Source organism: Apodemus sylvaticus, chromosome 6, assembly GCF_947179515.1.
Source record: "Apodemus sylvaticus chromosome 6, mApoSyl1.1, whole genome shotgun sequence".
NCBI lineage: Eukaryota > Metazoa > Chordata > Mammalia > Rodentia > Muridae > Apodemus > Apodemus sylvaticus.
The window spans coordinates 43043474-43056622 of record NC_067477.1 but is presented as its reverse complement, the minus strand read 5'-3'; the positions used below and the strand labels follow the sequence as shown (position 1 = coordinate 43056622).

At 40.7% G+C, this 13149-nt stretch overlaps 1 protein-coding gene across 6 annotated transcripts in view; it reads left to right on the top strand.

Moving 5' to 3' along the window:
* The window catches only part of Rad51b (RAD51 paralog B), a 515280-nt gene that overhangs the window by 16681 nt on the left and 485450 nt on the right, over window positions 1–13149 (top strand). For all 6 annotated transcript variants that reach the window (XM_052185570.1, XM_052185569.1, XM_052185568.1 and 3 more), the window contains exon 5: window positions 6654–6790. In XM_052185570.1, coding sequence (XP_052041530.1) covers window positions 6654–6790 — 137 coding nt within the window. The remainder of the gene's footprint in view (window positions 1–6653; window positions 6791–13149) is intronic.

The following is a 13149-nucleotide window of genomic DNA, read 5'->3' as shown; positions in this document are numbered from 1 at the left end:
GTTCTCAGAGACATTGTATCTGGTGCTGAATTTCTAAAGTGGCTTCCTTTGGTGGTTTGGATAAGAGTGGCCTCAATAGGCTCATATACTTGAATGCTCAGTCATCAGGGAGTGACGCCGTTTGAGGATTAGATGGATTAGAAGGTGTGGCCATGGTGGAGTAGGTGTGGCCTTGTTGGAAGAAGTGTGTCACTAGTGGGCTTTGAGGTTTCTAAAGCTTATGCCAGGTCCAGTGTGTCTCTCTCCTTTTAGATTAAGATGTAGCTCTCAGATTCTAGTCCAGCATTCTGCTTGGTTGCCACCATGCTCCCTGCCATTGATGATAGTGAACTAAGCCTTTGAAACTGTAAGCCAGCCCCCAGTTCCTTTTCTAAGAGTTTCTAAGAGTTGCTGTGGTAATGGTGTCTCTTCTGAGCAATAAAGCAGTGACTAAGACACCGCCCAATGACATTGTATTCTCAGCCCTGGTATTTGTGAGTACGGTGAGATGCCATTGCTGTGATTAAGGCATGTTTTATGACTCAGTGGCTTTCATAGGAAAGCACCTAGATCTCATCCTGCGAACTCGCTGAAGCAGTGATCGTTCTCCTACTCACATGAGGAAGACACATTCAAAGCATGGCGGGTACTGACGGTGTTGTGGTTTGGAGATGGAGTGGGCATATGACCAAGAATGCATGCGGCCCCCGGGAACAATAAGCTCATTTCAGGCTATCAGATGAACACAAGAAAGAAACCTCAGACCTAGAACAGAAGCACAGATTTTGCCAGCAACCTGGCTGGGCCTGGGAGTTGACACTGAGTTTTTCAGACTGGTGCCCAGTACAGCGGAGAACCTTGATTTTAGCCTTATGAGATCCTATGCAGAGAGTTCTGTTCAACCCATCAGGAATCAGACCTCTAAAATAATAAACGAGTCTTCTCTCAGGCTTCTTCCAGTCTGTAGTAATTGTTTACAGCAGTAGACAAGTAATAGAGGTATGGATAGTATCACTGCATCACACAATCTTGTTTCTCATTCAAAGGTCTGGAAGTGATTGAGGGAATAAATATAAATCTGGGAACCTTCTCTTGTCATTTTTATAGCTGCTCTTCCTTAACTTTAACTTTTAATCCCAGAATGTATTTATCATCAATTATAACTTACATGAACTCACTGAATCTGAGTACAGTTAGTTACATCATCAGTTACAGCACTGAGGTAGGAAGTACAATCAAAGTAGTGCTCACACAGGGCCTGAAACAGCAGTCCTGTGAGCCAGGGCCTTTGTTGTATTGCCTCAAAGAACCAGGATTTTTCACTTATGGAATATATAAATAAGTAATTCTGAATCTATCATAATTGAAAAGGAACAGTGAGGATAAGGTTGAAACCTAAACTTTAGAAGTTTGTATAATGTCAAAGATTATCAACCATTTTTTCATTATCATAAATTAAGGAACCTTTAGTTTTTTTTTTCCCTCTCTCTCTTCTATCTTTACTGTCCATGGAAAATTTAATGTTATAGATATGCAATGCATTTGTTTTTATATGGTGTGTCTATCTGTGTAAATGTGAAACAATAGACTACTGTTTTCTCAAAAATGGAGTCTTAGTCCTGAGGTCAATACCGTCCTTGCTAAAAGTCCACAAGATAGATGTTATTGTGAGTAGGTAAGATTAGAGTTGTATTTAGAGGTGTTGTCTTGCTGGCAGGATGTCTCTGTGGGTAAAGAAAGGTACTTGCCTCAAGTCCATTCCTAGGATCCATGTGGTAGGAGGAGAGAGCTGGTTGTCCTCTTATCTCCATGCACACACTGTGATGTACCCCCCAATAAATAAATAAATAAATAAATAAATAAATAAATAAGAAACTTTAAAAAGGTATCATCGAAAGGCAGTTTTATTTTATGATCTAGAGATTATAGTCTAGGGAAATGGTCCAAGCTTTTGTCAATCAAAAGATGCCAAGTCTGTGTATCTTGTTTCACAAGTATCTCTGGAAGACCAACCTGTGAGCACTCCCAAATATTTACATTATGGATCATTCCTAAGCTTTTTTTTTTTTTTTTTGTGATTTGAGATAAGTGTCCTTCTAAGGAGCAGCTTTAGGTTGGGATAAATTCTTCAAATGTTCTCAAAAGGGAACCAGAGTCCTGACTTAATGTCCCCATTTTCTCGTGGGTAAAAGTCACAACTCTGGATTTTATTTTCTTCTCATTGGCAAGATTAGTGTGTCTTACATGGTCACAGGAGGTGGTAAGAGGAAGGTTTCTAAGCTCAGATACCTGCAGGGCCTGCAATAGGAAGGTGTGAGACTTATGTGGGTCATTAGATTACTGCACGAACTGTAGTGAATCATAATTTTTCTCTCTATGGACGTACAGGTCTATGAAGATAGGTTTTGACTTGTCCAATTACAGCTGGGTTTGGTGGTTGACTTTTAGCCATAGTGGTGGGAAAAGTAGGGCTGATTTCTGGTGGGCGTCTCTTACATGTGATACTCTCACATGAGTTCTTTACCTGACTTGTTGCTGTGAAAGGCTCCAGTCAACACAAGATTTTACCATATAGTGTTGGTTTCTTTACTCATTCCTTACTTTAGAAATATACTGATTCCTAATGGTGCCTTTGAATCGGTCACATGGCATGTTCAGGAAGTGTGAAGTTCACTTTTCACACACACACACACACACACACACACACACACACACACACACACACAGAGTAGTCATAAGTGTATAGTAATGGGGGAGAGAGTGTTGGATGTAAGCTTTCACATGCTGATGGTCCATAAGTTAAGATCCAGACCTCTTTCATAGGGCTGATTGTAGCCTTTTTGAGATTCAGGCTTTAGGATTCAGAGAGGTAGTTATAAAATGAATTATGTAGGTCTGAACCTAATCATACTTCTGCATAATTCTTGAGCAAGTACAGACAAGTACTTAGATGCCTGGCCAGGGGAAGGGGGTTACTAGGGAAAAAAAAAAAAGCAGCTCCTATGAGCTGTCTTGTTTCAGGTCAGAGCTAGAAGAGCTTTGATTTTCTTTCGCCAAGTAGTGGCTTGGCAGAGTGCACTGTCTTGCTGCCCCAATCCCAGATGTGCTGCGTTTACTTGGTGAGAGCTGAGGTCCAAGCAGGTCTAGGCTTCACCTTCTATTTCTCCCACACAATTAAACTTCAGGTTGTAGTGAACTGGCCTTTTTTTTTTTTTTTTGATTGTAGATTTTATGTTATGGGGAATAACAGTTTTCCTCCTCTAAGTGAGACACTGGCTTTTGTTATGTTGCTACAGATATTTGAAAGGCCTGCACTAAGAATTTTTCTTTAGTATTTTTTTGTTGTTGCATTTTTTTCCTGGAGAGGTATGTCAGCCTAACCATGTGCAACTGATTTTCATCCTCTAGGTATTTCTGTGTGCAAATATTTCATTCACTCTGAGTTTCCAAGAAGCAAATGACTTTGACTGTTCTGGCTTGGCAGGTTTTCTCTCTGTAACCATTGTTGGGTTGAAGCTGGGAACTGAACACAACTTGAAATCTTGTGGTTTGGATGGTAGAATTCAGGGCTAAACTGTCTGAAGCTAATTTTATTAATGTTGAGATATTTTCCCCCAATAAATAAACCTAAAAAATAATGAAATTTTACTCCTGGCAGTCCATAAATACACACACACACACACACACACACACACACACACACACACACACACACACACAGGGCTAGCAAGTAGAAAAATATATGAAGAATATAGTAGAAATAGTTACTATAGTTTAATTCAAACTCAAAGGACCTGGCAATAGACAAAGCTTGTAGGCAGACAGCCTGTTCCCCATTTCTCCATCAGTTTACACTCTAACATACACCTATTTATTCGGTTTCAGAATTCACCTGCAACTTCTACTGACTGAAGTCTGTCTTGCCATGATATGAAATGAACAACCTGATTTGTGTTGACTTTAGTAATGGTAAAAGACTTGTGGTATTTTAGTGATCAAAACAAATTTTTCGGTCTTGATCAATCAAAGGGAGAATGCTATATATTTAAAGCAATTAAAAATAATTTTGACTAGGTTTGTTACACACCTTTATTTTGTTTGTTTTTTTTTTTTTTTGAGACAGGGTTTCTCTGTGTCGCCCTGGCTGTCCTGGAACTCACTCTGTAGACAGAAATCGGCCTGCCTCTGCCTCCCAAGGGATTAAAGGCGTGCACCACCACTGCCCCAGCTGTTACACACCTTTAATCTCAGCACTCGGGAGGCAGAAGGAGGTGAATTTTTGTGAGTTCAAGGTCAGTCTAGTCTTAGTGAGTTCTAGGCTAGCCAGGACTACAAAATGAGACCTGCATTAAAAAAGTTTTTTTTAAAGGGGGCCACTGAGATGGATGAGAGAGAGAGTAAGGCCCTTCCCATGCCGGCCAAAGCCTGAGTTCAGTCCCCAGAGCCCCAGATCTTCAGGTGGAAGAAAGAATGTACTGACTGAAGTTGTCCTTCGGCCTTCACACATGGTCTATTCACAATATGGAAGAGGAGCAGTAGTAATAATGATAACAACATTGATGGAAATAATAAGAAAGGATTGTAAAGTGCAAATATTGAAAAGTATAAATTGTACGGTCTAGGCGAATAGCTAGATTCTGTTGCAAAAATGAAATTCATTAAGAATTTCTTTCTGTAGCAAATCTCATTGAGGCAAAGATGTTTCAGGGAAGGTATAGCCTCAAAAATGAAGGACTTTCTGCACATAGATGGTCTTTGCTTGTGTTTGTAGCACTGATGTGGAACTCAGGAGATAACCCGTGCTAGATAAGCTGAGCCTCTGCTGAGCGGCACTGCCGTCATCCTTTTCCGTGCTCGTCCTGAGATAAAGTGTTAAACTCACTCTGTGGCTCAGATGTGCTGATTCTGCCTGTTCAGCTTTTCAAGTAGCTAGGATTAAAAACTGGTGCCACCAGCCTGCTGAAACTTCTTGACTAGAAAGTAATGCATATGTCACTTTGTGGGAGTAGTAAAATTTGATTTGGTAGGAGTTTAGATTATATATATAGGGATGAAGTTATAGCTCAGCATTGGAATGCTTCCTTAGACACACAGATCCCTGAGTTCAATCCCTAGTACCATAAGCAAATAGCTAATAGATGGCATATATATATATGTATATATGTATATATACATATATATGTATTCATATTCATCAAATGGTGGATAATATTTACAAGTGAGCAATTCAAAAGGAAAATACTGTACATATTAAACTCTATAGAATGGCATGTGTGCAGGATTCTTGGGAGAAAGCGTATTTGATGCTTTTGACTTACTTTGAAGGACAAAAGACAGCAGACCAAGGTTATTGGTGAATAGATAGATGGACAGACAGATTAGTGTAGCAGAAGATAACATATAGTAAATATAGCAAAATGGTAATTGTTGAGTATGGGGGTGGTTGTATGGACATTTCTTGTAAAAATCTTTTAGTTTTTCTATTTATTTATTATTAGGCATCTGACAGCAAAGAAGTTGATGTTAGATGGGCAAAAGAACATTTCAGAGGGTATCAGAGTTGGTAGATTTTATAGAAACTTGTTTGAGTCTGTTACTATACCATTTGCTGTAACAGAACATTGAAGGTTGGGCACTTTTATCTAATAGAGTGGTTTATTTGGCTCAGAATCTAGTGGCTAGAGGATCCAAACAACATGGCTCTAGCCTGTTGGTAAAACCTGCCTGACTGTTACATTATGGCCAAGAAACAGGAAGGAAAGTACTGTATGAAGAATGGATCTTTGGACTAAGAGGGACAATAATCCCTTCTGTCCTCCTCTCTGACCTAATTATCTTCCATCAGGCTGACCCTGCTGGTTTCCACTACCTCACACACCAGTGAACCGAGGACAAAGCTCAAAGGGAGAAACTTGGGCTGTACAAGACAGGATCTCTGTAGTAGTCTGTGATGGAATGAGGAGTGCTTATGAGAACCCACAGCAAAGACTGTGAGCTTGAACTTACAGAGGGGCACAACTTTGTTTTGATGAAAACATGAGCAGCTGAATGTGGTGGTACATTCCTGTAACTCAGCCTCAGGTGAGGCAGACAGAGTCTGAGTTCCAGGACTACGTAGGAAGTTCTGGGCTAGTCAGGGGCTACACAGTGAGACCCTTTCTCAAAAAGTAAAAATTGGAAAAATGAAAAGAAATACAGGACAGACAAGCTCTGTGCTGCTATGCCGTGTCCACTGACCCTGCCTGAGTGACAGGTGGCTGTGCCCTGTGCTGCCCATCAGCCAATTATTCTTCAGTAGTATTTTCACAGTGTCATTTTTCAACAGGAGAGCATACAGTGAGTGAGTGACACTTCTATCCTTTCTCAATCATAATTTCACATCTGCTAACAAAGTGCAGAAAGTGATTGACTGAGTGACCGTTTTCTCATTGCTCCCAAGGATATACATGCATCCCAAGTATCCACCAATGAGGGAACAGTTAGCTTGTCATGTGCAGTGACAAGGTGTCTCAGGGCTGTAGGGCTTAATTCTTTCTTGGAACCAAGGTTATGGGATTGGTTTTTGTTTTTAGTTTTTTTTTTTTCAGCAAATTTTAAAATAATTTTCTTTTGCTAGCTTCCAATGTTTATACAAATTTTATATACACATATATAACATGCACTTTGTTTTTTAGATTACAGGTCCACCAGGTTGCGGAAAAACTCAGTTTTGCATAATGATGAGTGTCTTAGCTACATTACCCACCAGCCTGGGAGGATTAGAAGGGGCTGTGGTGTTCATTGACACAGAGTCTGCGTTTACTGCTGAGAGGTAGGGCGCTTTATTTTTCTATTATAATGCTTTGCTTTTATAGCTCCTGTGCACCATGGGACATTTACAAATAGGTTAAAATTTATTTTAACTTTTAAGGACAGAGGATGTTAGATACTGGTTTTAAAGGAAAGTTTCCTTTTGAAATTGATCCAGCAAGCAGGTCACTTTTTTTCCTCTTCTGTGTCTCTCTTATTGGCTTAATCGAGGTTCCTGTATAAGCTGTGTTTTGTAGAAACTCGAGAAGAAACAAGGTGAAGAAACAGGAATGGATGGCAAGTAAAAACAACGGGGAATAGGGAAGACTCGGGAGCAAAGGGGGAACTGCTGTATACTTTATTTCTAGAAGGAAGTAAAATAATGGTGAATGGATATTCACCAAATGGGAATTATGCGTTTGGAGATCAATTCTTATTTCTTAGTCAAGATACACCATAGCTATTTTTTTTTTGACTCTTTGAATTATATCATTATGAACAACTCTCTTCTTTATTTCTCTCTGAATAGTAGTAGATCTGATGAGGTATGATGTTTAATACAGATCAACTTGCCGGGATCTAGAATTGCCTAGGAGACAGGCTTCCATGGAGACCTGGGAGGACTCTCTAGGTTAGGTCAGCCTCTGGGCAGTCTTGGGAAGGATTGTCTTGCTTAGGTTACTTGAGGTGTGAAGACTCACCTCAAAGGAGTGTGGCCCCACTGGCTCCTGGGCTGAATAAAAAGGAAAGTGCTGCCTATGAGCAGGTGTTTATCATTCCCTGCTTCCTGACTGTGGGCCGGGTGGGATCAGCTGCCTGGACTGCACTGCTGTGGTGGACTGTACCCTGAACTTTTCTCCATGAGTTGCTTTTGTCAGGGTATTTGGTCAGGTGTCAGCAACAGGAAAGGTTACTGACACACAGGGCAAACTGCAAAGAGTAGGTTTCTTTCCCTTTTTGGGCCCTGTAAGTTTTCTGAGCCTCCTCTTCCTTTCAGTTTGGAGGAAATAATCAAGTAGCACTACAGTCACAGGAAACAGCCTCTGCCTGTTTGTGAAGATGCATGCTTGTGGTTCTTTTCTTTGCATATGGTCTTAATTATATTTTAGATTTTTCATATTTACTTATTTCTCCAACTCTTTTCTGCCTTCATGTAGTGTTAGTACTTATGTCAGAGGCAGGGTACAAAACAGGTCCATTTTCAGTCTCCTTACATTTACGTTAATATATGTACATGGTTAACAAGAAGGTTGTTTTAGAATAGGGGTAAAAACTTGCATTGTTTTTAGTTTTTATTGCATTCTTCATAGAGCCTGAGAAGGGGCGAGGTTGCTCTCACACAGCGTGTGTGCTGAGGTCTGGTGAGGGTGAGGAAGAACGGGAGGTGTAGTGCCTTTGGTATCGCTGCCTTCAGGAGTCTGCTCTGGTGGATCATGCATGGAGCCTGCTCTTTAGGCTCTGGTCATATCTTATTTGTGCTGTTGTCGGTCTGCTTGACCCTGTCAGGGTTATCAGAGATGGGTGGTCTGTGAACTGTGGAAGCTTTCTGCTTCAAGTAAACTGAACATTCAAAGAACAGCAGTGTAAACAAAAATGGGTAGACTTTTCTCACGTGTTAAGATCTGTTTCAGCTGTTCTGTGATGAAAGGACCTAAAGCTGGTTTGTTTTTAGGCCTCCATATCCAGTCTGTGGTTATGGTAATGGGAATAGGAAGGGTTAGGTACACCTTTCGTCAGGAAAATATCCTTTTACATTTTTTTGTTATCTGTCTATCTATCTATCTATCTATCTATCTATCTATCTATCTATCTATCTATCTACTATCTATCTACTGTCTTTCTATCCATGAGATAGCTATCTATCTATCCGTAATCTACCTAATTATCTATTTATTCATGAGACAAGGTCTCTCTACGTATCCCTGGATATCATGCAACTTACTATGTAGACCAGGCTGGCCTAGAATTTACAGAGCTTTGCCTGCCTCTGCCTCCTGAGTGGAGTGCTGGGATTAAAGACAAGCATCACTAAGTGGGGAGGTTTACAGGATAGCTACTTCTTTTCATCTTCTTACTTGTAGATGTTTTCTTTAACCATAGTAATTCCCCTCCAGATTTATCACTAGACCACCTCTTTATGGGAGAATAGGAAAGCGAGGGGGAAAGGCTCTCTAGCAATCATGATGAGTTGTGAGGGCTTATTTATACTGCTGCTTGAATAAAAGTGAGACTAAAAGCAACGAGGAACTGGAAGTGGGTTGGGTTGGTAATGTTTAATTAGAACCCAGGCTTAAGGGATAGAGGGGGCAGGGGAGGTGGGGAGGATAGGAGACTCAAAAGGAATTTGAGAGGCTGAGATGCTTCGTGTGCAGGGTTATGTACGCCCTCTTCTGGATGATTCAGAAAAATGTCTGTTTTTATTTGTTTTACCTATTAGACAGCTGCTTAAAGCACAGTATACTCTTAGATGCCCTAAGTTTACAAACAGCTTGAGAAGATGGGTAAACAAAGTAATCTACTGACCAGATCTGTATTTCATCCTATGGACATTTGACAGCTATGAAAATTCCCATCCATATGAATTGAATGAGCATTATATTATGTTTATTGGAGACAAGCAGGAAAGATGGAATGGGCAGTCAGCATGTAGCAGGCTTGCAAGGAGAGAATGCATTCTCGAGATTTGGCAGGGTGGAGAGAAACCTCAAAATGTCTTAACAATAGTTGTATATATGATTTGTGGCTTGTGGAGTTACATTGCTCGGAGGATGTAATTTATAACCAGGGCCAAAGATTAACTCAGTTTAAACACTAAGTAAAAGGAAGTTTGCTTATTTATTTATTTATTTATTTATCCTGAAGAATTCATTTTAGAAGTGACATTGTGGGGTGGTTGGTAGTGCATTATTCAGGTCTGTGGTTGAGGGGTGTTGATGAGGTTCAACCTAAAGGTCACATGCTTTGCCTTAAGCATGGCTTTAACGTTCTCATTTCAGATACATCTCAGAAAGAGCATTATCTCTGTAGGTAATCTTTACAGCTGTTTTGGTTTTGTATTTATTTATTTCTCACCTATCTATCTATCTATCTATCTATCCATCTGTCTGTCTGTCTGTCAATCTGTCTATCTATCTATCTATTTTAGTTTTTGATTCTGTCAAGAGTATGCACATGCAGTTGCATGTATATATATGTGAGTACCTGTGTTAGTGTGTGTGTGCATGTGCGTGTGTGTGTGTGTGTGTATGTGTCTTTGTGTGCGATTCATGTACATGTGGGCAATGCCTGTGTTTGTGTGTTTATGTGTGTGTGTACATGTGTGTAATCCTGTGGACCCAACAGACGGACAGTCTTGGGTGCCATTTTTCTGGCGCTGCCTACTTCCTTAAAAAAAAAATATGTTATGGGTGTTCTATGCACTACTATACATGTCTGTGCATCACTTGTGTACCTGATGCCTGAGGAGGTCAGAAGAGGCATTGGATTGCCTGGAATTGGAGTTACAGATGGTTGTGAACTGCCATGTGGGTGCTGGGAATTGAACTTGGGTTCTCTGGAAGCTGTTAGCAAGCGCTGCTAACCACTGAGCAGTCTTTCTAGGCATCAGCTCCTTTTTTTTTTTTATTGAGTTAAGAGTTCCGTGGTCTAGCCTGGTTCTCCAGGGAGCCCCAGGGTCCAGCTTGCCCACCTCCTCCCCAGCTCTGAGATTACAAGCCTGGGCTGTTTCTCCTTGCTTTTTTTCATGAGTTCTGAGGTTCTCGTGCTTGTAAGGCAAACACTGAGCCAGCTGAGTTCCTGCCCTGTCTCTGTGTTTCTGACAGTCTTGCTGTGTGGCTCAGGTGAACCCATGCTTCCTTCCTCTCCTGGGTAGTGCTGGGATTAAGGCTGCGAGCCACCTCCAGCTCTTAGTCTTTTATAGTTCTTCATTTCTACCATCAGTACAAAAGTGGATGTAATAGTAAGTGAACAAATACATGGTCAAAAAAGAGTTTATTCACAGAAACAGATTATTCTCCAGTTTGTATCTGCAGTATATAGTGTACTGGTCTATCCTCTAATTTACCTACTTCCATAGATTTATAAGATTGCAAATAGTTGTTTCTGAGGGCATTAATAATGCCATCATCTATACAATTTCTGACCTTTTGTTAGTAACTTAATTTTGTCCTGTCTATAGGCCCTTTCTTCTCCTTTACATGCCTATTAATGAAAAAAATTATTATTTTATGTGTATGAGTGCTGCCTGCATGTGTATATCTGTGCCTCAGTCCATGGTTCCCACAGAGGATGTTGAATCCCCTGGAATTGAAGTTACAGATGGCTGTGAGCTGCCATGTGGGTGCTGGGTTGAAACCGAGTTCTTGGAAGATCAGTCAGTGGTCTTAACTGCTAAGCCGTTTCTCCAGCCCCTTCCCTAATGGTTGTTAGACATTCCTGTGTTAGATGCTGGACTTTAATGTACATCTCTGAGGTGTTAGCTTTTTTGTTTTAGTGTATAGTTAAGATTATTTTGATGGTCTTTGAGACCGATTAAGCCTCAGCACTGTGAAGTCCCACTGAGGACTCCCCCTGTTACCCAGGGTCTAATGAGATCTCTGTATTCCTTGTTGGCATGGGAACATGTACTATTCTCATCCTGTATAAGTGCTGGAAGTGTTTAGTCTCATGTTGTCTCCTGGTCCATCCTGAGGAGTTTCCTTCCGTACATTATGCATATTAGTTCTGGAGTGTACCTTCCACCCTCCCCAAGTCACCTCTTCTTTTCTGCACGTGACTTTATGAGTTCTACCAGCTTAGCCGTCCCAAACTCTGATCTCATTTTCTCCACTCTGGGTCACCAGACTCATGTTGGCTTCCCTTTTTTGTGTTGTAGACTAGAAAGTGCCTCTGGTGTTAGCTTGGGACATACTTCAGGTTCCTTTATTAGTTTCCTTTCTCATGAGGGTCACTGTTTTGAACTATTGTTTAGTGTGTGAAACTGTTATTTCTGATATTTTGTCTGCTTTTCTAGTTGATGCTATCGGGGCAATTCCCAAGCCAGTTAATCGTTTGTGCACAGAAGTCAAAATCTCCCTATTATTTATTTTGAATTCACTCTTTACTGGCTTTATTTTCTAGCTCTATATTGAAATTGATTTTCAAAACTTTATTCAACTCAATAGTATTTAAAACACAGCCATGTGTTGCTTAGTGTTGGTGGTATGGCTTGGGGACTGTATTACTAAGTCAGCCAGTCCTGTGACTCTGTTCTTGTGTACTTAAAAAGACTGTGTAGTGTGTGCTCATTATGGATGTGCCCTCTGCACACAATCAAAAGATGTGGTGAGCAGAAACAGTGTGAAGCTGTTGCATTGTGTTTTCCAGAACTTAAAAATGCTGTAGAGATAACTTACACTCTGAAGTAATGATTGCTAGCAGAGTAAGCCAGCCAGAAATATCAGCAAGTGTTGTATGCTGTGCATAATTTATATACTGTGTTTTTATATGATTGATAACATGGTAAGTTTGTGTATACCAATATTACTATAAACTGACTAATGTGCTGCCCTTGGGTGGTGTGTTGGCTGTGACATCACCAGGAAGTATTGTGGATCCTCAGCCCCATCACACAGCCACCATGCTCCCCAACATTTCCGTCAGTTGGCTTCTTAGGTTTTATCCCCGTTTCTGACCATTTTAGTCTGTGTTGCTGGTCCCGCCTCATTTTGTCAGCTTCTAAGCCTTGGAGAATCCCAGAACTCAGTTTTAGGATCTTGTTCCTCCTCTATCTGTCCTCAGTCCCTCATACCCACCCTCATGATTTTAGCAAATTTCTTTATGGCAGAAGGGTCATGGGTTCATGTTCTGAGCTTTCACGCAAGCTCCAGATTCATATACATTTGCCATTTGCCATAATAATATATTATAGTCACATTTATATATGTGGATAACTTGATATAGCTGAAGATGAATTCCAGATTTCCCTGTTTAAACACACACACACACACACACACACACACACACACACACACACTCACACGAAGAACACCTTTAACTACAATCCTGATTGAATCACCATTCTAGATGTTCATCCAACCAATCAAATTCCTCCAGCTCCCTGCCTGAATTGTACTTTAAATCCAGTTGCTCCTAATTATCTGAGGTATTATCTCCCTAGGTCAAGCCATGTTTCGTGCATGGACAGCAGTATGAGCTCATCTTGTTTTACCCTTGCCCTTTGAAGCCTTTTTTCTCTGTGACATCTAGAACAATTTTCCTCCCTCGTGCCCTCCTTCCTATGTTCCCCCATCTGTGTGTGTGTGTGTGTGTGTGTGTGTGTATGTGTGTGTGTGTGTGTGTGTGTGTATGTGTGTGTGTGTGCGTGGGCGTGTAGGCATGTGT